At 43.0% G+C, this 23,617-nt stretch overlaps 1 protein-coding gene across 1 annotated transcript in view; it reads right to left on the bottom strand.

Annotated features, from left to right (window-relative positions):
- Positions 1-18,407, bottom strand: part of LOC141992678 (protocadherin gamma-A4-like) — a 106,072-nt gene extending 87,665 nt beyond the window's left edge. The window contains exons 1-2 of the mRNA XM_074962010.1: positions 15,789-18,407; positions 5,284-7,731 (exon numbers count right to left, since the gene is read on the bottom strand). Of these exons, the coding sequence (XP_074818111.1) occupies positions 5,284-7,731; positions 15,789-18,194 (4,854 nt within the window). The 5' untranslated portion in view covers positions 18,195-18,407. The remainder of the gene's footprint in view (positions 1-5,283; positions 7,732-15,788) is intronic.
- Positions 18,408-23,617: the final 5,210 nt, after the last annotated feature.

Raw genomic sequence — 23,617 nt, 5'->3', positions numbered from 1 at the left:
AGAAAACTTGGCCTGACAAGCGCAGATAAAGACAGAAAAATAGCCCTATAATAGTTTTTCATCGCTCAGATATTTGTAAAATACTTTCCTCCATGTAAATGATGTGCCATATCTAGAACACACTATGGTAATGTGTTACGGTTATATCATCACTTATTTAAGATGACTTGCAAAATTTCCTCATCGCTTTCCCACTGGTGAATAATAAAGTCATAAAAAACCTCCCTTTATATGACACCATATCCCAATGTCATGCTATAAAATTCACAAGAAAGAGGCAAGACATTGGCCAAACCATGAGCGCACTTTCCATATTTGTGATTATAACAACTTCAAAACTTTTGGCAGTTTTAACTTATGGCACTTTTAACAAAAAACAGTTCAAAAGAAGCATATTAAAGAGTATTAATGAAACTTTACATATTAAAATTAAAAGGCTGTCCTATTTTTCTCTGTCGTTAGCAGAAGCACATCATATTGGCGAGCAGGTACATAATATCGCTGCAAAATGCACTTATTTAATTTAATTTAAATATTTTCAAATGAGAGAAAAGATGCTCTTTGGAAAGAGCGAAGGGATTGGCAGTTAAGGAAGTGGATAGGGCCTTAGAAAATTTGAGTTTTATCTTGTGGTAAATCGCAGAATTCCTCTCTGAAATGCCCAGGTCACTTATTCCCATTGTGGTGAGTTTTATACTTTATAAAATGGGGATAACTTTCGCTGTCCTCCACCTGAGGGCAAAGTCTGAGGCCACAAATATTATGGAAATGGGTACAAAAGAAAAGCCTAAACACATTAAGGCAGTATTTCACAATGACAGCGTACTCTCTATAAAGATAGTATATGAGGCATTAAAACAGAAACTCACCTCCCCGGCAGTCTCCGTCCCACCATGTAAACTGCTTGTTCCATTGCCAATAAACACCGTCCCTGAGCTGTCACTGCACAGAATATTCCTGATCATCTGCGCATTAGATTTCAGGAAAGTGAATTCATTCTTCCTGGCGTCTGAGGACAAACACAGCTGGTAGGAATAAGGCAAAGTCCCATCTTCATAGTTGGAGGGGAACATAGAGCCGGTCTTGGAATAAGGGTCAGGACCAAAACACTGAAGTAATTTAGGTTTCCTTGAACTTCGCAATTTCATCACAATGGTCAGTGTCACCGTCAAGAGGAACAAAAATGAGATCAGGGCTAAAGCAAGCACCAAGTAGAACTGTAAATCAGACTGAGGTGCCGAGTCACCCGATTGGTCGCTCATTTCCGGAAGAGCCTCTTGGAAGTTCTCGGCAAACACCAGGTTGAGAGTCACTGTGGCGGACAGAGGCGGCTGCCCGTTGTCCTTCACCAGGGTGACCAGCCTGTGCTTCACAGCATCTCTGTCCGCAAAGGCGCGGGCTGTCCGGATCTCCCCGCTCTGCAGCCCCATGCTGAAGAGCGACGGGTCCGTGGCCTGGAGCAGATGGTAGGAGAGCCAGGCATTGTGTCCCGAGTCAGCATCCACCGCCACCACCTTCGTCACCAGATAACCTGCCTCGGCCGAGCGAGGCACCATCTCGAACAAGGCGGAGCCATCGGCTCCGAGCGAAGGGTACAGGATGCGAGGGGCGTTATCATTCTGATCCACAATAAACACCCTGACGGTGACATTGCTGCTGAGAGGCGGGGACCCGCCGTCTTGGGCCTTCACTTGCATCTCAAACTCCCGGAATTGCTCGTAGTCGAAGGAGCGCTGCGCATAGATCGCTCCGGTCTGGAAGTTAATGGAGATGTAGGAGGAGAGAGGCACCTCTTGGAGGTTGCTGCTCAGGATGGAGTAAGTGACTCGGGCGTTCCGGTCCAGATCCCGGTCTGACGCTTTTACACTGAAAATAGAGGCCCCCGAGGGATTGTTCTCTGGCACATAGGCGGTGTAGGAAGGCTTCTCAAAGAGAGGCGCGTTGTCATTGATATCCGAGATGTGCAACAGGATGGTTTTCTGGGTGGAGAGTGGGGGAGAGCCTTTGTCTGTGGCGGTGATTGTGATATTGTACTCCTGGGTCCTTTCCCTGTCCAGAGAATATTCCGTGACGATTTTATAATAATTGCGAGACGAGGACACTATTGTAAATGGCAGACTCTTTAGAATGTAACAGGTGACCTGTCCGTTCTCTCCGGTATCTCGGTCATGGGCTTTGATCAGAGCTATCACGGTCCCGCGCGCTGAGTCTTCCGGTATTTGGCTGGACACTGATGTAAATGTCACTTCCGGGGCGTTGTCGTTCTCGTCAAAAATTTCTATTTGAATTTTGCAGTGAGCAGTTTGTCCACCCCCATCCCTGGCTTCTACTTCCAGCATGTATGTGTTTGTTTCTTCAAAATCTAAATACTCTGTATTTGTAATTCTTCCGTTCGCAGGATCTAAATGAAACACTGTACGAGCATTTTCCTTCGCGTTGCTGAATGAGTATGTGATATGGGCATTTAATCCTTCATCCTTATCCGTGGCTTTCACCTGAAGCACTAAGGAGCTTCGTGGTAGGTTTTCCCTAAGGCTGACTTTGTAGATCTCCTCAGTAAACACAGGGGGATTGTCATTGGCATCAGTGACATTAACCCTAATCTGAGCCGTCCCAGATTTGACTGGATCTCCCCCATCCACAGCCGTCAGGATCAAGTGATGGGAACTTTGTTTTTCCCGATCCAAAGATGTTTCCAGCACTAATTCTGGGTATTTATTTCCATCCGGGCTCTCTTTCACAGCCAGGGTAAAATGCGGACTCTTGCTGATTTGGTAACTCTGCACTGAGTTGATCCCGGTATCTGGATCTTGCGCTCGTCGTAGGGGAAATCGTGTACCCGGCAGTGCTAACTCATTGATTTCTAAACCAATGTTACTCTTGATAAACTGCGGGGCGTTATCATTAATGTCCTGGATTGCTACATTCACATAGAAAACATTTAAAGGATTTTCCACAACCATTTCGAGTGTCAGGACACAAAGGGGTGTCTCCCGGCATATCTCCTCCCGGTCTATCCTGCCATTCACATACAGGTTGCCATTTTCCCCATTCACACTGAAGTATTGCTTTTCGGAACTGACGCGGAGCTTTCGCTGCGGAAGCTCTCGGATACTTAATCCCAAATCCTTGGCAAGATTCCCCACAAGGGAACCTTTCGCCATTTCCTCAGGTATGGAATAACGAATCTGCTCCGAGACCGCCCGGCAGAACAAAGACAATAAGAAGGGAAACAACAGTACTTGCCGTGTGACTGCCCGGCTCGGCTTTCGGCGCCTGATTTCCATTCCTGCCTGTGCCAGATTTGTTCTCTCCTTTCCCTGTTTTGGTTACATCTGGTGTTTACAAATCCAACCCCAGCAGAGGGATAAACATTCCGGTATTGTGTGTTCTAACGGCAGTTCCCGTTTCTCAGCCGGACTGGGAAGGTATCTCTGTTGTTTCCTCTGCGATCTGCGCAGTGTGACGGAGCAATCGCAAGGCAGGGGACTCGGATGGATCTCCAGCTCCAGCCCTGACTCCGCATTGGCCAACAGCGGCACTCTGAGTCTCAACGGGAGAACTGCAAGAGCAGCGATCTTATCAAGGCGCCGGTACAGTACTACTCACAAATATGTAGATTTGCTTGTTTTGTTTTGTGCTTTTTTCTCCTAATTTGCATGGAAATGCAAAACATGTAGTATAATAAAAGCATTGCCGTGAAGTATAAATAACTGTTTTCTAATGTAAGTATAAATGTAAAGTCTAAATGCTTTTTCAATATAGATAAAAAGAAAGATAGATATAGATATAGATGTGTGGGTGTCTATTTATTGATAGTGTAAAACTTACAATTCTTGAGATTTCTTTGCCTTTGTTTGCATATATATGTCTATATGTGTGGGTGTACGTCTTGGTGTGTGTCTGTGTAATGAATATGTACAAGAACAACAATTTCCATGTAATAACCACATTCTCTACAAACACTCCTATGGGTGAGATTCAGCTAAGAGCAGTTCTAAAGCGTTTGACAGAAAGCAATAGTTTTTAAACCCAATAGCACAAGTGATTGCGGGTTCAAAATATACATCTAAACTCCCGAGCAAAACTATTTTCGTGGTTAGCCCTTATTGTCCCTTTTAGGTGATCTTTCCTTCGAAAGTAATCTGCCCACTCAGAATACAAAGGTTGTTTCTAAAAAGTACTAAAAAAGTTTCTCTTGAGTTGAACTATAATGAGAAACCAGGTCCTTTTCTCTCATAGAACTGCGCTAAAGAAGACTTTGATAGTTTTCCACACATTCCAAAAACTAAACAGGAATGGAAAATTGAAATGAGTCCTCGTGAGCAAATGTATTCAAAGTCTTCCCAGTCATACAAAGACAAAGGAGACCGTCAAATAATGTAAGTATAATCACGTGCCCACTATACAAAAATATTTGAAGTAGCCTTTCCTTGATTGCTTTAAACAATGTTCTTTGGGAACATATATTACTATTTTAATTAAAAAATATAATAAATATTAGAATTTTTTCTTTTATTGCACCAACTTCTGTTGGTGAATAAGACACGGTTTCGAGTTTACCGAGAAGAGTTCGGTGTAATCTCGAATGCTTGTCTTTTTCACCAACAGAAGTTGGTCCAATAAAAGACAATATACTGGAACCAACTCGACTACAACACCGCGCACAGAATCTTTTCTGTAATGCTAACTACATGCTATAAAAACTCATGACTGTAATGTGTCATGAATTTCTCTCAAATTCTCAAGGCTCATATACAAGACAAAATAACATTATTATTGCAGGAAATTTAAAAGAATGTCGAAATAGTCTCTTCTTCTTAATCAAATATTTACACAACTTTAGTTTCATGATTATGCATTTCTACCCTGTATTATTTGCAATACGGAAAGTCAGATGAAATCGTATTTGGAGTTAAATACACTGGTTTATAAAAATAAGTTAATATTGAGAACTGTGCTGTCACTGAAACATTTTGCCCTTCAGTAACATTCTTATTCTCTCTGAAAATCTATGTTTCTAAAAATATAGGAAAATGTCCTTACTTTGTAATATCTCAAGTAAGGTAACTTATATAGTATCATGCTAGAGTCTGGTTCGGATAATCAAAGCTTTAAAAGGAAAACATCTAGTATCACCGATAATCTCTCTCCCCCCCTCCCCCGCAACATTCTCTCTAATACAGGCCCCCAAATACTTGATGCACTCAGTAATTCTGTAGCGATTAACAGCTAGCTACATTTATAAATATAAATCACAAGGTTAACCAGATATTAGCTGACCTGAATGGACGTCTGATCCCTGTTATTGGCTAACTCTTCAGTAATTAGAATAGGATCTTTTATCTCATAAGCGTACTGACTAGTCAGATTATTTGCATAGTTTGATTTGGGAAAGTTGAATTTGCTCTTTCTGGAGTCCGTGGTTAGAGAACCCTCATGTGAGTAGGAGTGAAGAAAAGCTCTGACTCCATCGATCCCCACAAACTGCGAGACGGGAACTCCACTGAAAGTCACACTCGAGGAGTCAAACAGCTGCGAGTTTCTCCACCTGCGGAGCCTCAGGGCCAGTAACACTAGGATAAAGGTAAAGAACAAGCAAGAAATGGAAGCCACAGCGATCACCAAATACAAGGTGAGGCTGGACTGAAGGTCTGCAGGAGCTGAGAGGCTGCTTAAATCGGAGAGGATTTCGGGGATGCTGTCAGCCACCACCACCGTGACAGTGGCCGTGGCAGAGAGAGGGGGCTGCCCGTTGTCCTTCACTAAAACCACCAGACTTTGCTTGAGCGCATCTTTGTCTACAAAGGAGCGCGCTGTCCTGATCTCGCCGCTGTGGAGTCCTACAGAGAAGAGCCCCGGCTCTGTAGCCTTCAGCAGCTGGTAGGAGAGCCAGGCGTTCTGCCCGGAGTCTGCATCCACCGCCACCACCTTAGTGACCAGGTAACCCGGCTCGGAGGAGCGAGGGGCCAACTCCACTCCCGTGGAGCCATCGGTGGGAAAGGAGGGGTGTAAGATGTGCGGGCTGTTGTCATTCTGATCCAGTATAAAGAGAGTGACGGAGACATTACTGCTGAGAGGTGGGGAACCCCCATCCTGAGCCTTCACTTGGAACCGAATCTCCCGGAACTGTTCGTAATCGAAGGAGCGCAGAGCGTAGAGAGCCCCAGTCTCGGAGTTAATGGAGATGGAGGAGGAGAGCGGAGCTTCCTGGATCCGAGTTCCAGTAATGGAGTAAGTGATTCGGGAGTTGTCCTCCAAGTCGTAGTCATGCGCCGTCAGGCAGAAAAGGGAGGCTCCTCTCGGGTTATTCTCCGTGACGTAGCCGGTGTAGGATGTTTTATCGAAGAGGGGATAGTTGTCGTTCGTGTCTAAAATCCGGAGTGGGATCGTGATGGCTGTAGAAAGAGGAGGAGTCCCATTGTCTGTGGCGGTCACTGTGATGTTGTATGCTGCCACCTGCTCCCTGTCCAGGGCTCGGTCTGTCACCAGACTGTAATAATTGTCGAAGGGTTTCTTCAGCTGGAAGGGGAGGTTGCTGGGTAGGGAGCATGTGACCTCCCCGTTCTCTCCTGAGTCTGGATCTTGCACATTTAAAAGGGCGATGACAGTCCCCGGGGGAGAGTCCTCGGGGATCGAGCTGACGAGAGATGTGATTGTTAATTCTGGAGCGTTGTCATTCACATCGCTAACAACTATCACAATTTTGGATCTGTCAAAAAGACCTCCCCCGTCATGGGCTTGAACTTCAATTTCATACAACGCAGCTTCTTCAAAGTCCAAGTTCCCCACGACTGTTAATTCTCCCGTCCATGAATCCAAGTGGAATATCTGTGAAGCTTTATTAGTTATCTTTCTGATTGAGTATTTTACCTCTTGGTGTATCCCTTCATCCGGATCAGTCGCTTTCACTGTCACCATCGTGGACCCCGCAGGCATATTTTCTAAAACATTAACCTTATAGACAGGCTGACTGAAAACTGGTGCATTGTCATTAACATCGTGAACAATGACGCGGATTTGCGCAGTGCCGGACTTGACTGGATCTCCCCCGTCAGTGGCTGTGAGGATTAGATCATGAACAGCTTGTTCTTCGCGGTCCAGAGACTTTTCCAGCACCAGTTCTGCATATTTAACTCCATCTGATCCAGTTTGCACATCCAGAGAGAAATGCCTATTACTGCTGAGGTGGTAGCTCTGCAGAGAATTTATCCCTAAATCTGGGTCTTGCGCCTCCTGTAGGGGAAACCGAGATCCCGGTGCTGTTGTCTCGCTGATTTTTACTTCCCATTCTTCCGCCTGGAATTTGGGAGCATTGTCATTAATATCTGTGATTTCAACTTCAACTCTATAAAACTTCATTTTTTCTTCAACAATAATCTCAAAAGTTAACAGACACTTCTCCATCCGGCCACAGATCTGTTCTCTGTCTATGCTTTCCGTTGTGATTAAATGCCCGCTGTTAACATTCAAAGCAAAATATTGCTTCCTACCTTTTGATACAACGCGGACTCCGAGGTCTGAGAGCTCCTTTATATCCAGCCCCAGATCCTTTGCGATATTCCCCACAATGGAGCCTTTCTGCATTTCCTCGGGAATCGAGTAGCGAGTCTGCCCAGAAACCGCCTCCCAAACGGTAACCAACATAAAGCAGAACAGGGCTCGCCCTTTGCAGTGCCGGAGCTTTAGAGTTTCTGCTAATCCCATGCTGATGTGGACACGCCTCTGATTCTATGTCAAGAAACGTGTCTTGATTCTGTATTTGGACCCCCTGGTTCCGGCAACGTTGATTGTTAAATCAGAGTCAGTTTTAGCGAATATCTGCCTTTGCAATGTTCAATCCAGATCCGTTGAATGTGCTTCTGCTCTGTCAGTGTTCAGTGCTGTGTAACAGCAGTGCTGGGCTGGCGGGATCTCTCGCAGCGTTCCTCTCCCTCACTGGTCAACAGCGGCGCTCAGAGTCTCAACCAATAACTGCAGAATCTCCTTGGTGGAATTTTTGACCGCTTTTTCACTGGATGGTTAACACTGTAAATATTCTGTTTTCTCATTATTATGTATGTGTTCGCCTGAGGTACACACAAGGAATAAGCATTTTTGTTGTACTGAATCTGACTTTATTAATTATAAGGATTTAGTGATTAAAATTTTGTTTAAATTTACTATGCTTGATTATGAACTACACATACATAGCTTTGTCCAGAGTTATGCATATTGTAAGTGTATATGGATATGTTTCTCCAATCTGATTCGCCTCTCTGCATTCGACCTTGGTGGTGCATTGTGCAATTGCTGAAAGCTAACATCCTTGTAGTAATCTTATTTCTGATTTTTACATCACTAGATGTATTTCAATTTTTTTCTATATTTGACTTGTTCATTTTTGTCGTTCAAGCCAATATATTCAGTTACTGCACTATAGATCAAATATTCATAAACGAATCAGGAGCGCTGTGTATTAGTTGGCTATATCTATTCTGTGATATACAATAATTTTTACCAATCTGGAAATTTTCATATTGAGTTTTATAATATTTAAGACAATGGGAGGTTATTGGAAATGGTGCTAAAAGAATGCTATTTTAAGAAGTGTGTATATATATATATATATATATATATATATATATATATATATATTCCTATAATGCACACATTTCAAATATCAAATCATATAAACACAACACACAGGTAGTAGTCATACAATGTGATCAATTGCAGACACAGATGGTGAGGAAAATCACCTAATTTTATCGTTGGTTATACACCTTTGAACGCTCTGACCACGAATGCACCTCTTCCAGGGTAGTGTTTAATATTATAAACCTAGGAGAAGCTTAAAAACAGTATTTTAAACTATCAAACAGGCAAATAAATATTTCCTTTCCCCTTCTACAGTGGTATATGCCTTTATCGTCCACAAAAATAAAAATAAAACACGGAGCCTAGACCCATGGTAGTCAATAGTCAGTCATACACCAATGCTACTTTGAAGAGCCCATATCTTGAATTGCAAGAAATAGGAGCACTGTCTGTGCTGCAGAAAAGGAGTCATAACATTCCAGTGATACTCAGTACTTGCTTCTCGTTTTGGAAAGAGTAGGGAAACTAGCCCTTAAAATATTACATATTCACATTTATATACAAAGACTTTTTAAAAGATATTATCTAAATGTTTAAGGCATCACATGACCACTGAACATTTGGACTCATGGTAACTAAGGGAGCCTGGCTTGATAGAGGCAGGTAGAGAGAGAGAGAGAGAGAGAGAGAGAGAGAGAGAGAGAAAAGGCCAAGCAAACTGATTTAAACTCTCTAAAATATTTGTACTACAGATTTTCCCCTTATAAGACATGTGGCATGGACAGTTACAGGAAGAGATGTTTTAATGGTTTTGTCATCACTTCTTTGGAATGACACACTTAACTCTCTAATGGCCTTAGCACAGTTGAGTAAAGTGGCCATCACAAATTTATGCAGATAAAACCTTCATATCAGAACATAACTTCATTTTATATAGGTGATATGTAAGAGGTGAGAAACTGGTGGAATAATAATAATCTCTTTATATATTTGTATTTATAATGACTAACTGGGTTCCTTTTGAACTTTAAAAAAATTGGTTAAAACTATAGTAAAGAACAGAATTATCAGGCACATAGATGAACATGATAGATTTGGGACGAGTCAAAAGGGCTTTTGTAAGGGGAAATTATGCCTCACCAATCTATTCTAATTATTTAAAGGTGTCAACAAACATGTGGACAAGCACCATACAGCTGATATAGCCTACTTGGACTTTTAAAAAGCCTTTGACAGAGTCCCACACAAAGACTCTTAAGCAAAATAAGCAGTCTTGGATAAGAGGAAAGGCCCTCTCTTGGCTCAGCAACTGGTTAAAAGATAGGAAATAAAGGGTAGAAATAAAGGTCAGTTTTCAGAATGCAGAGAAGTAAATAGTGGGGTCTTCAAGAATCTGTACTGGGACCAGTACTGTTCAACGTATTCATAAATTATTTGGAAAAGGGGGTAAACCATTTGCAGAGGCTACAAAATTCCTAAAGACAGTTAAATCCAAAGCTGACTATGAAGAGCTACAAATGGATCTCATAAAACTGAGTGATGGGGCAACAAAATGGCAGATTAAATTCAATGTTGATAAATGCAAAGTAATGCACATTGGAAAAAATAATCCCTACTATACATACAAAATGATGGGGCCTAAATTAGTTTTTACCATTCAAGAAAGAGATCTTGGCATCATCATGGACAGTTCTCTTAAAACTGCAGCCAATTAGTTCATTTTATCACCCATTTATCATTGTGCTATTTCTCATTTCATATATAATCAATGTAAGCTAAATAGACTTAAATTGTAGGATTACAGAAGTATAAGACTATGAGTATTTAGGAATGATGACTGTGTATTAGGTAAAAACAATGAGGAGTCCTTGTAGCACCTTAGAGACTAACACATTTATTTGGGCATAAGCTTTTGTGGGCTATCACCCACTTCATCAGATACATGGAGTGAAAAAAAGTAGTCAGCTATAAATATACACCACATGAAAAGATGGGAGTTGCCTTACCAAGTGGTCAGTGGCACTGTCATGGAAAACAGACTCAGAGGTAGTCTCACAGTGATCAGATAATTAATACAATGAATATTAACAAGAGAGAAAGTGTGATGCTGAAAGAGCAGGTGCCTGCTCATGCTAAGGTCCCCAGGTCTCAATTAAATACTGAAAAATACATACCTAAAATCAATCTGGATCACCTATGTGTTAGTATTGTTAAAACAGATGTTAGAATTACAAGAACATGTTTAGGCTTTATTGAATGCTTGTGAGTTACTGCATGTATTAATCTCACTTATAACATCTGTAACCCATATTGTAAGGTAATCTTTGAGTGGCTGTAGTGTGAGCCTCTGTGACTGTGTAAATCACCACACAGGAGAGAGACATCATCTAGTCTGAAGGGCTGATATTCAACTGAAGGTGTTATGCCCTTCCCAGAAGGAAAGGTCCATCGATACCAGATGGAATATTGTGGATCCTTGCACCTGGAATTTCCTTATATTTCATCAACAAGAGGACAAAAGACTGTTGTTGTTCTGTCCTTCCTATGAAAATGAATCATGCAAGCAGACCCCTCTGTGTCATACTGGGGCACAATCCAGACTGGTGGGGGGCTGTGTCACCCCTTCCCTGCAATTGTGGGTGCCTTACAGTGCCTTGCCGTAGTAGCTACCACCTGGGCCACTCACAAACAGCCTTTCAGGATGTAAGCCACACCCTGAAGTTCTGTGTGTAACTGCAGCCTGCCAGGTACACCCTGGCTCTTGCCAGCCTTGGCTATACTGTAGGATGACCATAACACACCCCCAGTCCCAGATCTTCCCCCAGTAATGTATGTCCTATACTGCCTAGCCCTTTTCTGGACAGTACAAATATATTAAATTCATAATTCCATTAAGGAAATAGTATGCAATGTTATTATCTTAAAGGGAGTTACCCAGACACCTCTATTTCAACACATTGGATTAGATAAAACAGTAAAACAAATTTATTAACTATAAAAAGATGGATTTTAAGTGAGAACAAGTATTGCAGCATCAAAGTCAGAAATGGTTACAAGAAAAACAAAGATAAAAAGCTTACTAGTATCTACTTAAGAAATCTTAGTAGCAAAGCACACTTTCTCACCACATGCTCCAGCAGATTACTGACCAAGGTCAGGACCCCTCCCCCAGAGTCCAATGGCTGTTTCCTTTTGTCTTCTCAAGTGCTGAGAATGATGTGGGCAAGGAGAGAAAGAGGGATCCCTTGGGCGGTTTGTCCCTTTTTTTTATAGTTTCAGTCCCCCCACCCCTTGAAAAATATTTCCAGCTGAGACCCAGGAGACAAAGAGTACATGTGGAAGAATATTCCATGCTGGTTTTTTCCACCTGTTTGAACTTCCTTTGTTTTCCCTCCCTGCTTGATGACTCTGTTTGCTGCTTAAATGCAAATTAAGGCAAGCACACATTCCTTCCTTTCTTTAGGACAGACCTGATTTCTGCTTGGGCAGGGCTGTAGAACACGTGTTCATAACATCATACTGGGGAATTTTATACTTTCACATGCAATGTTGCCACACATATTTTACCAGTACGTTACTGACCAGCAAATTATGAGTTTTCATATGAAACCTTTCAAGGCATATGTTGTACAAAGATTATTACAATAATGTGTAGGGTGTGAATACAGGGGTGTATTCCATAGCACCCTCCCACCAGCTGAGTTTGCAGCTGAGAGTACATGCCAGTAGGGGGATAAAAAGAACTTTATCTCTATGCTGCTTGAACTCTGGGTGCAAAGTGTTTCTAGGCATAAGCAAGAGATCCCCAGCTGCTTTGCTTGGGTTACCCTAAAGGATATATACTGCTTACTTATTATGGAAGCTTCAATTAGCTTTTGAAAATAAAGACTGTATCTCATTTGTGTTTCTATGATTACCTGCTTTAACCTTTTAAATAAATCTTGGATTTTCTTTTCCTATTTAATAAATCTTTATAAAGTTTATTATAGAATTGGACAGAAGCGTTGTCTTTGGTGTGATATCTAAAGTGCAACTGACCTGGGGTAAATGACTGGTCCTTTGGGACAGGGAGTAACCTGAATATTGCTGTGATTCTTGATGTCAGGTACTATCTATTAAAAAGGTAAGCTCATGGTGGTGGTGAGACAGACTAGTACATAAGGGGACTATCTGTGACTCCATGTTAAGGCTGTCATAGTGCCTAAGGTGTTTAGCAAAATCTAAGTATAGAACTTACAACCAATTTGGGGTTTGTGCCATGGTTCCTAACAGTCTGGCCTGACTTTTGTACTTACTCTCTTGAGTCACTGCAGGCAGCGATACAGAAGGAACACAAGCCACAATAGGGAAAGAGCAGGTTAAATAATGTTTAAATAAGTTGGTAGGGCCTGACGAAATTCATCTTACAGTACTTAAGAAACTAGGCGAAGCAATCTCAGAACTGTTAGCAATTTTCTTTGCGAACTCCTAGGGGACAGATGAGGTCCCAGAGGACTGGAAAAGGGCAAACATAGTATCTGTCTTTTAAAAGAGGAAAAAGATGAACCTGAGGAATTATAGACCTGTCAGCCTAATTTCAATACTAGGATAGATACTAAAACTAATTACTAAACAATACTGAAACTAATTAGTGATACTGAATTATAAGATACTGAAACTAATTATTAAACAATCAGTTTGTAAGGTTCTAGAGGACAACAGAATTATAAAGAATAGCCAGCATGGATTTGTCAAGAACAAAACATGCTAACCAAACTATTTGCCTTCTTTGACAGGGTTACTGGCTTTGGGGATTGGACGGAAGCAGTAGATATGATATATATTGATTTTAGTAAGGTTTCTGACACAGTCCCACATGACACTCTCATAAGCATACTGGGGAAATGCAGTCTAGATGAAATTTGTATAAGATGAGTTCACAACTGGTTGAAAGACCTTATTCAAAGAGTAGTTATCAATGGTTAATTCACAGACTGGGAGGATGTATTTAATGGGGTTCTGCAGTGGTCAGTCCTGGGTCCAATATTATTCAATATTTTCATTAATGACTTTCATAATGGAGTGGAGAGTATGCTTATAAAATTTGTTGATGACACCAAGATGGGAGGGCTTGCAAGCACTTTGGAATACAGGATTATAATTCAAAATGACCTCTACAAACTGGAGAATTGGTCTGAATTCAACAAAATGAAATTCAATAAAGACAAGTGCAAAGTACTTAGGAGGGAAAAAATCAAATGCACAGCTACAAAATGGGGAATAACTGGCTAGATAGTAGTACTGCTGAAAAGGATCATGGGATTATAGCAGATCGCAAATTGAATATGAATCAACAGTGTGATGCAGTTGTGAAAAAGGCTAATAACATTCTGGGATGTATTAAGAGGAGTGTGATATGTAAGACATAAGAGATAATTGTCCCCCTGTATTCAGCACTGTTGAGGTTTCAGCTGCTGTACTGTGTCCAATTCTGGACACCACACTTTGGGAAAGATGTGGACAAACTGCGGAGAGTCCAGAGGAGAGCAACAAAAATGATCAAATGTTTAGAAAACCTGACCTATGCAGAAAGGTTAAACAAACTGGGCATATTTAGTCTTGTGAAAAGAAGACTGAAAGGGGACCTGATAACAGTTTTCAGATATGTTAAGGGTGTTGTAAAGAGGATGGTGATCAGTAGTTCTCTATGTCCACTGAAGGACAAGAAGTAATTGGCTTAATCTGCAGTAAGGGAGATTTAGGTTAGACTAGGAAAACCTTTCTAACTATAAGGGCAGCAAAACACTTGACTAGGCTTCCAAGGGAGGTTGTGGAATCCCCATCATTGGAGGTTTTAAAGAAAGGGGTTGGACAAACACCTGTTGTGATGCTGGCAAACTAGGTGCCAACTTATGCCAAGGTCCCCATTCCTCATTTGAATATTGACAAACAGGTAGCCAGAATCAGTATAGTTCACCTGAGTGTTAGTATTATTAAAACAGGTATCAGAATTATAAAAATGTGCAGTGTTTAGAATTTATTGAATGCTTGTAAGTTTCTGCATGCATTAATCTCACTTATAAAATCTGTATCCAACATTGTAATGTAATATTTAAGCATTTGTATTATAAGCCTCTGTAAATCACCAGACAGGGCAGAAACATTAACTCGTGTTAAATACTAGCCTCCAATAAAAGATGTTATGTCCTGCCTGGCAAAGAAGGCCCATCAACACCAGAACAACTATTGTGGAACATCAGAAGACAAAAGACTCTGTTTATTACTCTTCCCCCGTACCCCATGAGTAGGAAACCTGCACATGAATTCCTCCCAACAGTTAAGTTTGCAAGCTGAAGCAGAAGAGAGGAAGGAATCAGAAGCCCTAGCAAGGAGGAATTGTATATTTATGCTAATTAAACTCTAAAGGGCCAGGATTAAGAAACATAAGCAAAAGATCCCAAGTGCTTAGACAGTGTTAGACCCAAGGAACACACAGAACTTGCTTATTAGAGAAGCTTCTAATCTACTACCTTTTGAAATTTAAGACTATAACTCATTTAAGTGTGTATGTTTAGCTGTTTTAATCTTTTCCTAGTTAATAAATGCTTAGATACTTTATTATAGATTTGGCTACTAGCCTTGTCTTTGATATGAGACCTCTAGTGCAATGGACCTGGGGTAAGTGACTAATCCTTTGGGACTGGGAGTAACCTGACTATTGCTCTGATCTTTGGTGGAAGGGACCATTTATCACAAGGGCAAGCTTACCTTGGTGGTGAGACCGATTGGAGTATCCAAGGGGACTGTCTGTGACTACATGTTAATACTGTTAAAGTGCTTAAGGAGTTTACACTTGATAATTGGTTGATGAAAACTATATATAGAATTCACAGCCAATGGGTAGGAGCGGGGAGTTGTGCCCTGTTTCCTAACAGTCTGTCCAGGCTCTTGATTCATTGCAGGACAGCTTGACACCTGTTATGGATGGTATAGGTTTTCTTGGTCCTGACTCGGTAGAGAGGGCTGGGAGGTCCCTGCCAGTCTTACATTTTTATATTTTTATTGTTCTATGATTAATTCCTGTTTCAGAGACTCCAGTGATGTGTACAACATAATAGCCGAAAAATTACTCACGTTCAATTTCACAATGACCTCCTACACTCCTTAAAGAGATAAACATATATTTTAAAAATCTGCAAACAAACATGAGTATAAAATTGGAAACTTACCTCCCCAGCAATCTCCGTCTGAGTATGTAAGATGCTACTTCCATTACTCAGAAATAGCATCCCTGAGCTGTCACTACACACAATATTCTCTGCTATCTGGACATTAGGATTCTTCTTGCAATCCGAGGATAGACACAGCTGATATGAATAAGGCAAAGTTCCATCATCATAGTTCAGTGGGAACCTATGGCTAGCTTCTGAATAAGAGTCAGGACCAAAACACTGAAGTAATTTAGGTTTCCTTGAACTTCGCAATTTCATCACAATAACGAGTGCAACGGTCAGGAGGAAGAAAAATGAGATCAGGGCTAAAGCCAGCACCAAGTAGAACTGTAAATCAGACTGAGATGCCGAGTCACCCGATTGGTCGCTCATTTCCGGAAGAGCCTCTTGGAAGTTCTCGGCAAACACCAGGTTGAGAGTCACTGTGGCGGACAGAGGCGGCTGCCCGTTGTCCTTCACCAGGGTGACCAGCCTGTGCTTCACGGCATCTCTGTCCGCAAAGGCGCGGGCTGTCCGGATCTCCCCGCTCTGCAGCCCCATGCTGAAGAGCGACGGGTCCGTGGCCTGGAGCAGATGGTAGGAGAGCCAGGCATTGTGTCCCGAGTCAGCATCCACCGCCACCACCTTCGTCACCAGATAACCTGCCTCGGCCGAGCGAGGCACCATCTCGAACAAGGCGGAGCCATCGGCTCCGAGCGAAGGGTACAGGATGCGAGGGGCGTTATCATTCTGATCCACAATAAACACCCTGACGGTGACATTGCTGCTGAGAGGCGGGGACCCGCCGTCTTGGGCCTTCACTTGCATCTCAAACTCCCGGAATTGCTCGTAGTCGAAGGAGCGCTGCGCATAGATCGCTCCGGTCTGGAAGTTAATGGAGATGTAGGAGGAGAGAGGCACCTCTTGGAGGTTGCTGCTCAGGATGGAGTAAGTGACTCGGGCGTTCCGGTCCAGATCCCGGTCTGACGCTTTTACACTGAAAATAGAGGCCCCCGAGGGATTGTTCTCTGGCACATAGGCGGTGTAGGAAGGCTTCTCAAAGAGAGGCGTGTTGTCATTGATATCCGAGATGTGCAACAGGATGGTTTTCTGGGTGGAGAGTGGGGGAGAGCCTTTGTCTACAGCTGTGATTGTGATATTGTACTCCGGGGTCCTTTCCCTGTCCAGGGTGCTGTCTGTGACAACTTTGTAATAATTATTGGCAGACGATATTATCTTAAACGGCGAATCATCCTGCAAATGGCAGGAGACCTTTCCATTATCTTCAGAATCTTCATCCTTAACATTGATCAGAGCTATCACCGTCCCAGCAAGTGAGTCTTCTGGGATTGGATTGGACATGGATGTGAGTGTCATTTCGGGGGCATTGTCGTTCTCATCAAGAACCCCGATCTTCACTTCGCAGTGTGTCACTAGTCCGCCTCCATCCTTTGCTTCTACTACCAGGGTGTAGTCACGTGTCTCCTCAAAGTCCAAGGGCTCCTTTACGGTGATTTCCCCGGTTTCTGGGTCCAGACTGAATTTCTGACGGGCCTTTTCTGGAATGTGGCTGAAGACATAGCTGATCTGAGCATACGAACCTTCATCGTTGTCGGTGGCTTTAACCTGAAGCACTAAGGAGCCCGTCGGTGCATTTTCCATTAGGCTGACTTTGTAGAGCTCCTGAGTGAAAATGGGGGGGTTGTCATTGGCGTCGGAGACATTAATCCATATCTGGGCGGTCCCAGTTCTCCGCTGCTCTCCCCCATCCACAGCCGTGAGGATCAAGTGAAGGCTGCGCTGGCTTTCCCGGTCCAGGGGTTTCTGCAGCACTAACTCTGCATATTTATTGCCATCCCGGCTCTCTTTGACTTCCAGGATGAAATCCTGATTGGGGCTCAGCTGATAACTCTGCAGAGAATTCACCCCAACGTCAGGGTCTTCAGCATTTCCCAGGAGGAAGCGGGCACCTGGTAAAGTAGATTCAGTCACTTCTAGTTTGATATTATCTTTTAAGAAACGCGGGGCATTATCGTTAATGTCCTGGATCGCGACATTTATGTGGAAAATGTTCAAGGGATTTTCCAGCACAGTTTCGAAATTTATGACGCAGAGTTGAGATGTCCCGCAAATCTCCTCCCGGTCTATCCTGCCATTCACATAGACTTTGCCACTTTCCTCATTCACGCTGAAGTGTTGCTTTTTATCTACAGAGACAACACGGAGCTTCCGGTTGGGCAGTTCTCTCACACTCAGCCCCAAATCCTTGGCGAGATTCCCCACAAGGGAACCTTTCGCCATTTCCTCGGGAATCGAATAACGGATCTGCTCCGAGACCGCCCGGCAGAACAAAGACAATAAGAAAGGAAACAACAGTACTTGCCGTGTGACTGCCCGGATCGGCTCTCGGCGCCTGATTTCCATCCCGGTCCCTGTCAGGTTTGCTCTATTCTTGCTGTCTTCTTTGTTTTCATTAATCACTTCAGGTTGAAGATATGTGCGATCACGTAGTGCAAATAGAGTCCGGATTGTCTTCTTCGCTGTACAGAGCGCTCTGTGACGGTTCCCTTTCCCCTGCCGGACTGGGAAGGTCTCTCTGGCGTTTCCTCTCCCATCTGCGCTGTGTGACGGAGCAATCGCACTGCTGGAGGCTCAGATGGATCTCCAGCTCCAGCCTTGGCTCCGCATTGGCCAACAGCGGCACTCTGAGTTTCAAAGGGAGAACTGCAAGAGCAGCGATTTTATTATGGACGACGACGCAGCTCTAGGACTCTCGTGGGAGATTTTTTTTCTATTCAAAACGTATTGTAAGTGTACAGTGTTGTAAAATGATTTCTCTTAATGGTAAACAAGTGAATCACAGATGAGATGTAAAAATCTCGACTGTAAATAGTGTGTACGTATGTTTGTGTGTAGCCATCCATGAATCGTGCAAACCTCAGACATTCTTGAGTTTTCTGTATCGTTTGTGTGTATGTGGTGACAATGATTCTTTCAGTATATTTATATCTGTATATATGAATATGAATAGGCAGGAGAACTTTCCAATATTCACAAGTTCTATTCAAAGAATCACATCTACCACAGTCACTAATACCCGTGAGACACAGCCAATAGTGTTTGACAGAGTGTAGCATTTTTAACACGTGAGTGAAATGAGCGCGTTTGAGTAGCCGCGGGCTCTAACCCTCAAAGTAAACTTCTGAACTGAGCCATTTTTTGAGTTAGCTTTAGAGTCTTATTGTCCGTTTTAGCTTCTCTTTTTCCTTCAAACTATTCGGTCCACTCACAATACACAGAGTGTTTCTAAAGCAACAAAGGAAAGTTTCCATTCTCAAATTGTACTATAAGTACATACTAGGCAGAGTTCTCCGACAGAACTGCCCTAAAAAGCACAGTAAAAGGTTCCCAAACATACCCTGAAATGTTCCAAAATGGAAGCATCTCTGGAAAGGTAAAATCAGTCCTAGTAAATCCGTATATTAAAAATTGCCCTACGGTGCAAAGATAAAATAAGACTGTCAAATATCCCTACACAACTGACAGATAAGTTATCTATAATTATCGGTCCACTCACCAAGGAAATTCCAGTTAGCCATTTTAAAATTATTTCTAATCCATGTGCTGTTGAAAAACATCTCGTTTCCTCGATAAACATGACTAAGAAATGTTAGAATATTTCTTCTAATACTAGCTGTGTTTAAAAGCATTAGTATAATCTGCCACACATATATGGCAACTTCTCAGGGCCCCAAACTAGGACACAAGACTATTATTTTTACAATAAATGAAAAAAATGTTCAAATAGTATCTTCATCCTAAATAAATATTATATAACGGTTGCCCGCTTTTCACTCAAGCTGCTGGTCAAATTTCTGGGCCCTGGGGAGATTCCAGCTGGAAGCAGAAGTTGATGGAGTCTGGTATTTTCTTTGATGCAGTCTTGTTTATGTACAGTGAATGTACGAAGACCTTCTTCCCCAACGACAGGAGAACCCCCCCCAAAAAGGAGTAGTTTCTCAGCTTACAGACCCAAGACTCATAGCCAACACCAGACCCAAAACTCTGTCAGTTTTGTGCCTATGCGTTATGCCTCTCCTCCACCCCCCCACACAAACATTACTCAGCAACAGCCCTCCGCCCACTCACTCCAAATTCCCGGGTGGGTTCACAACCCCCTTTTGTCTTAGGTGAGGGGCTTCCCATTAACTCATCCTGACAGCTACGTTACTTGAAAGGTGTATTCACACCCAGTCTCAAAGAGGATTATGATCGATGCAGTCACCAATACCTCTCAGAATAACATAATGTTAATTTCCTCATTATGGATTTTGAATGCATATAGTTTGCAATTACATCAAGTTGGAATTCAAGCAAGCTGGTTTGCAAATTAAAATAATATTGACAGCCAAGTCGATACCTATTCACCCTGCTTTACAACACCGTTCATATTCTCTGCCAATCTTTTTTTTTTAAATTATGCCCGAATACCTTTATATTATTTCAGGCAATGAAAAGCATCCGTTATCACAGAATCCGTTATCCGTTATTCATCAGAACTCGTAAAGTGACACAAAACAAAACTTACAAGTTCTGACCAAATGCTCCGGGGGCTACAATGGCTTCCAAAACACTTCCAAATGAATTCCAAGAGCATTGTGCTGAATATAACATTCACTCCCCTATATATTTAGAATACTGCTATATATTCAAAAGTCCTTATATCTAAACACAAATAAGAAAGCGCCAAAATATCAGCTCACCTGAAAGCAGGTCTGATCCCCTTTATTAATATATAACTCTTCAGTCATTAGAATAGGATTCTTTATCTCGTAAGTCTGCTGACTGGTCAGAGTATTTGAATAGTTTGATTTGGGAACGTTGAATTGGCTCTTTCCGCAGTCCGTGGTTAGAGAACTCTCATGTGAGTAGGAGTGAAGAAAAGCTCTGACTCCATCGATCCCCGCAAACTGCGAGACGGGAACTCCACTGAAAGTCACACTCGAGGAGTCAAACAGTTGCGAGTTTCTCCACCTGCGAAGCCTCAGGGCCAGTAACACTAGGATAAAGGTAAAGAACAAGCAAGAAACGGAAGCCACAGCGATCACCAAATACAAGGTGAGGCTGGACTGGGGGTCTGCAGGAGTTGAGAGACTGCTTAAATCGGAGAGAATTTCGGGGATCCTGTCAGCCACCACCACCGTGACAGTGGCCGTGGCAGAGAGAGGGGGCTGCCCCTTGTCCTTCACTAAAACCACCAGACTTTGCTTGAGCGCATCTTTGTCTACAAAGGAGCGCGCTGTCCTGATCTCGCCGCTGTGGAGTCCCACAGAGAAGAGCCCCGGCTCTGTAGCCTTCAGCAGCTGGTAGGAGAGCCAGGCGTTCTGCCCAGAGTCTGCATCCACCGCCACCACCTTAGTGACCAGGTAACCCGGCTCGGAGGAGCGAGGGGCCAACTCCACTCCCGTGGAGCCATCGGTGGGAAAGGAGGGGTGTAAGATGTGCGGGCTGTTGTCATTCCGATCCAGTATAAAGAGAGTGACGGAGACATTACTGCTGAGAGGTGGGGAACCCCCATCCTGAGCCTTCACTTGGAACCGAATCTCCCGGAACTGTTCGTAATCGAAGGAGCGCAGAGCGTAGAGAGCCCCAGTCTCGGAGTTAATGGAGATGGAAGAGGACAAAGGCACTTCGCTTCTGTCTCCTTCAATAATGGAGTAAGTGACTCTGGCGTTCTCCCCCCAGTCGGGGTCACTTGCCCTCAGGGAGAAAACGGAGACTCCTCTCGGGTTATTCTCAGTGACGCAGCCGGTGTAGAATGTTTTATCGAAAAGAGGACAGTTGTCGTTCTTGTCTAAAATCCGGAGTTGGATCGTGGTGGCTGTAGAAAGAGGAGGAGTCCCATTGTCCGTGGCGGTCACTGTGATGTTGTATGCTGCCACCTGCTCCCTGTCCAGGCCTCGGTCTGTCACCAGACTGTAATAATTCTGGAAGGGTTTCTTCAGCTGGAAAGGGAGGTCGCTGGGTGTGGAGCACGTGACCTCCCCGTTCTCTCCTGAGTCTGGATCTTGCACATTTAAAAGGGCGATGACAGTCCCGGTGGGAGAGTCCTCGGGGATCGAGCTGATGAGAGATCTGAGAGCGATTTTCGGAGCGTTGTCATTCACATCGCTAACAACGATTATAATTTTCGATTTGTCGAAAAGACCTCCCACGTCATGCGCTTGCACCTCAGTTTCATATAATGCAGCTTCCTCAAAGTCCAGTTTGCCCACGACTGTTATTTCACCAGTTTTAGGGTCCAAGTGGAACATTTTGGAAGCTTTGTCTGTGATTTTTTGGAAAGAGTATTTCACCTCTTTGTTGACTCCTTCATCCGGATCAGTGGCTTTTACTGTGACAACCGGGGAACCTTCAGGCACGTTTTCCCAAATGCTCACTCTGTAGACAGGCTGGCTAAAAACTGGGGCATTGTCATTAGAATCGAGAACAATTACGCGGATTTGCGCAGTGCCGGATCTGACTGGATCTCCCCCGTCAGTGGCTGTGAGGACTAGCTTGTGAACGGCTTGTTCTTCCCGGTCTAGAGACTTTTCCAGCACCAATTCAGCGTATTTTATTCCATCAGATCGCGTTTCTACATCCAGTAAGAAATGCGTGTTACTGCTGAGTTGGTAGCTCTGGATGGAATTTAGTCCCATATCTGGGTCCTCTGCCTGACGCACAGAAAACCGTGATCCTGGGGCTGCTGTTTCACTGATTTTTAAATCGAATTCTTCTGACTGGAAGCTGGGAGCATTATCATTAATATCTGTGATTTCTACTTCGACCGGAAAAAGTTTCATTTTATCCTCCACTATAACCTCACAGTTTAACACACACTTCTCCACTAGGCCACAGATCTGCTCTCTGTCTATTCTCTCCGTGATGTATAAATGGCCGCTCTTGAAATCTAAAGCAAAGTACTGAGTCTTACCTCCGGAAACAATATGGACTCCGCTGTCTGAGAGCTGCTTTACATCCAGCTCCAGACCCTTTGCGATGTTCGCAACAAAAGACCCTTTCTTCATTTCCTCCGGAATAAAATAGGGAATCTGCCCAGAAACTGCCTCCCAAACGGTAACCAGTATCATGCAGAACAGGGCTCGCCCTTTGCAATCCCGGAGCCTTTGTGCATCTGCAGTTCCCATGGTAATGTGGAAACGCCGCAGATTCTCCGCCAGGGAATGTCTGCCAAATGTTTCCGAAAATATCGGGTGTTAAATCATAAGCCTATTTCAGCCAGTATCGCCCATTAATGCTTAGTCCGGAGAGACCCGCTGAGTGAGAGTCTGATCTCTGTGTTCTGTGCTATCTCACAGCGGTGCTGGGCTGGCTGGATCTCTCATCGCGTTTCTTCTCCCTGATTGGTGAACAGCGGCGCTCAGAGTCTCAACCAATTACTGCAGAAGCTCTGTGCTGGAGTTTGTAGATTTGTATTTATATTTGACACTTAATTTTTTAAAATAATCGGCGTTCTTTTTATTAGGTAAATATGAGTGTGACATATGCACAGGAAATCCACAAAACTGTTGTCAGTGACTAAACTTTTTTTTTCCTTATAAAGACTTACTGATAACATTTTTGTAATTTTAATCTTGCTGCATATGAATTAAACATAACTCCCCTTTCCCCTGGAGTTATAATGTATATATGTAGCTTTTAAATATAAGTGATTTTTTTAGAATTTCACTCACTTACTATGTTATATAACAATATCCTCGTTTAGTAATCTTATATTTGATATATACATCTGCAGCATTAAATAATCTTTTGTTCACATTTCAGATATTTTGACTTGGCCAGAT

This window comes from Natator depressus, chromosome 8, assembly GCF_965152275.1.
Source record: "Natator depressus isolate rNatDep1 chromosome 8, rNatDep2.hap1, whole genome shotgun sequence".
NCBI classification, from domain to species: Eukaryota; Metazoa; Chordata; order Testudines; family Cheloniidae; genus Natator; species Natator depressus.
The sequence above is the reverse complement of the archived record's forward strand: the minus strand, read 5'-3'. Positions and strand labels throughout refer to the sequence as shown.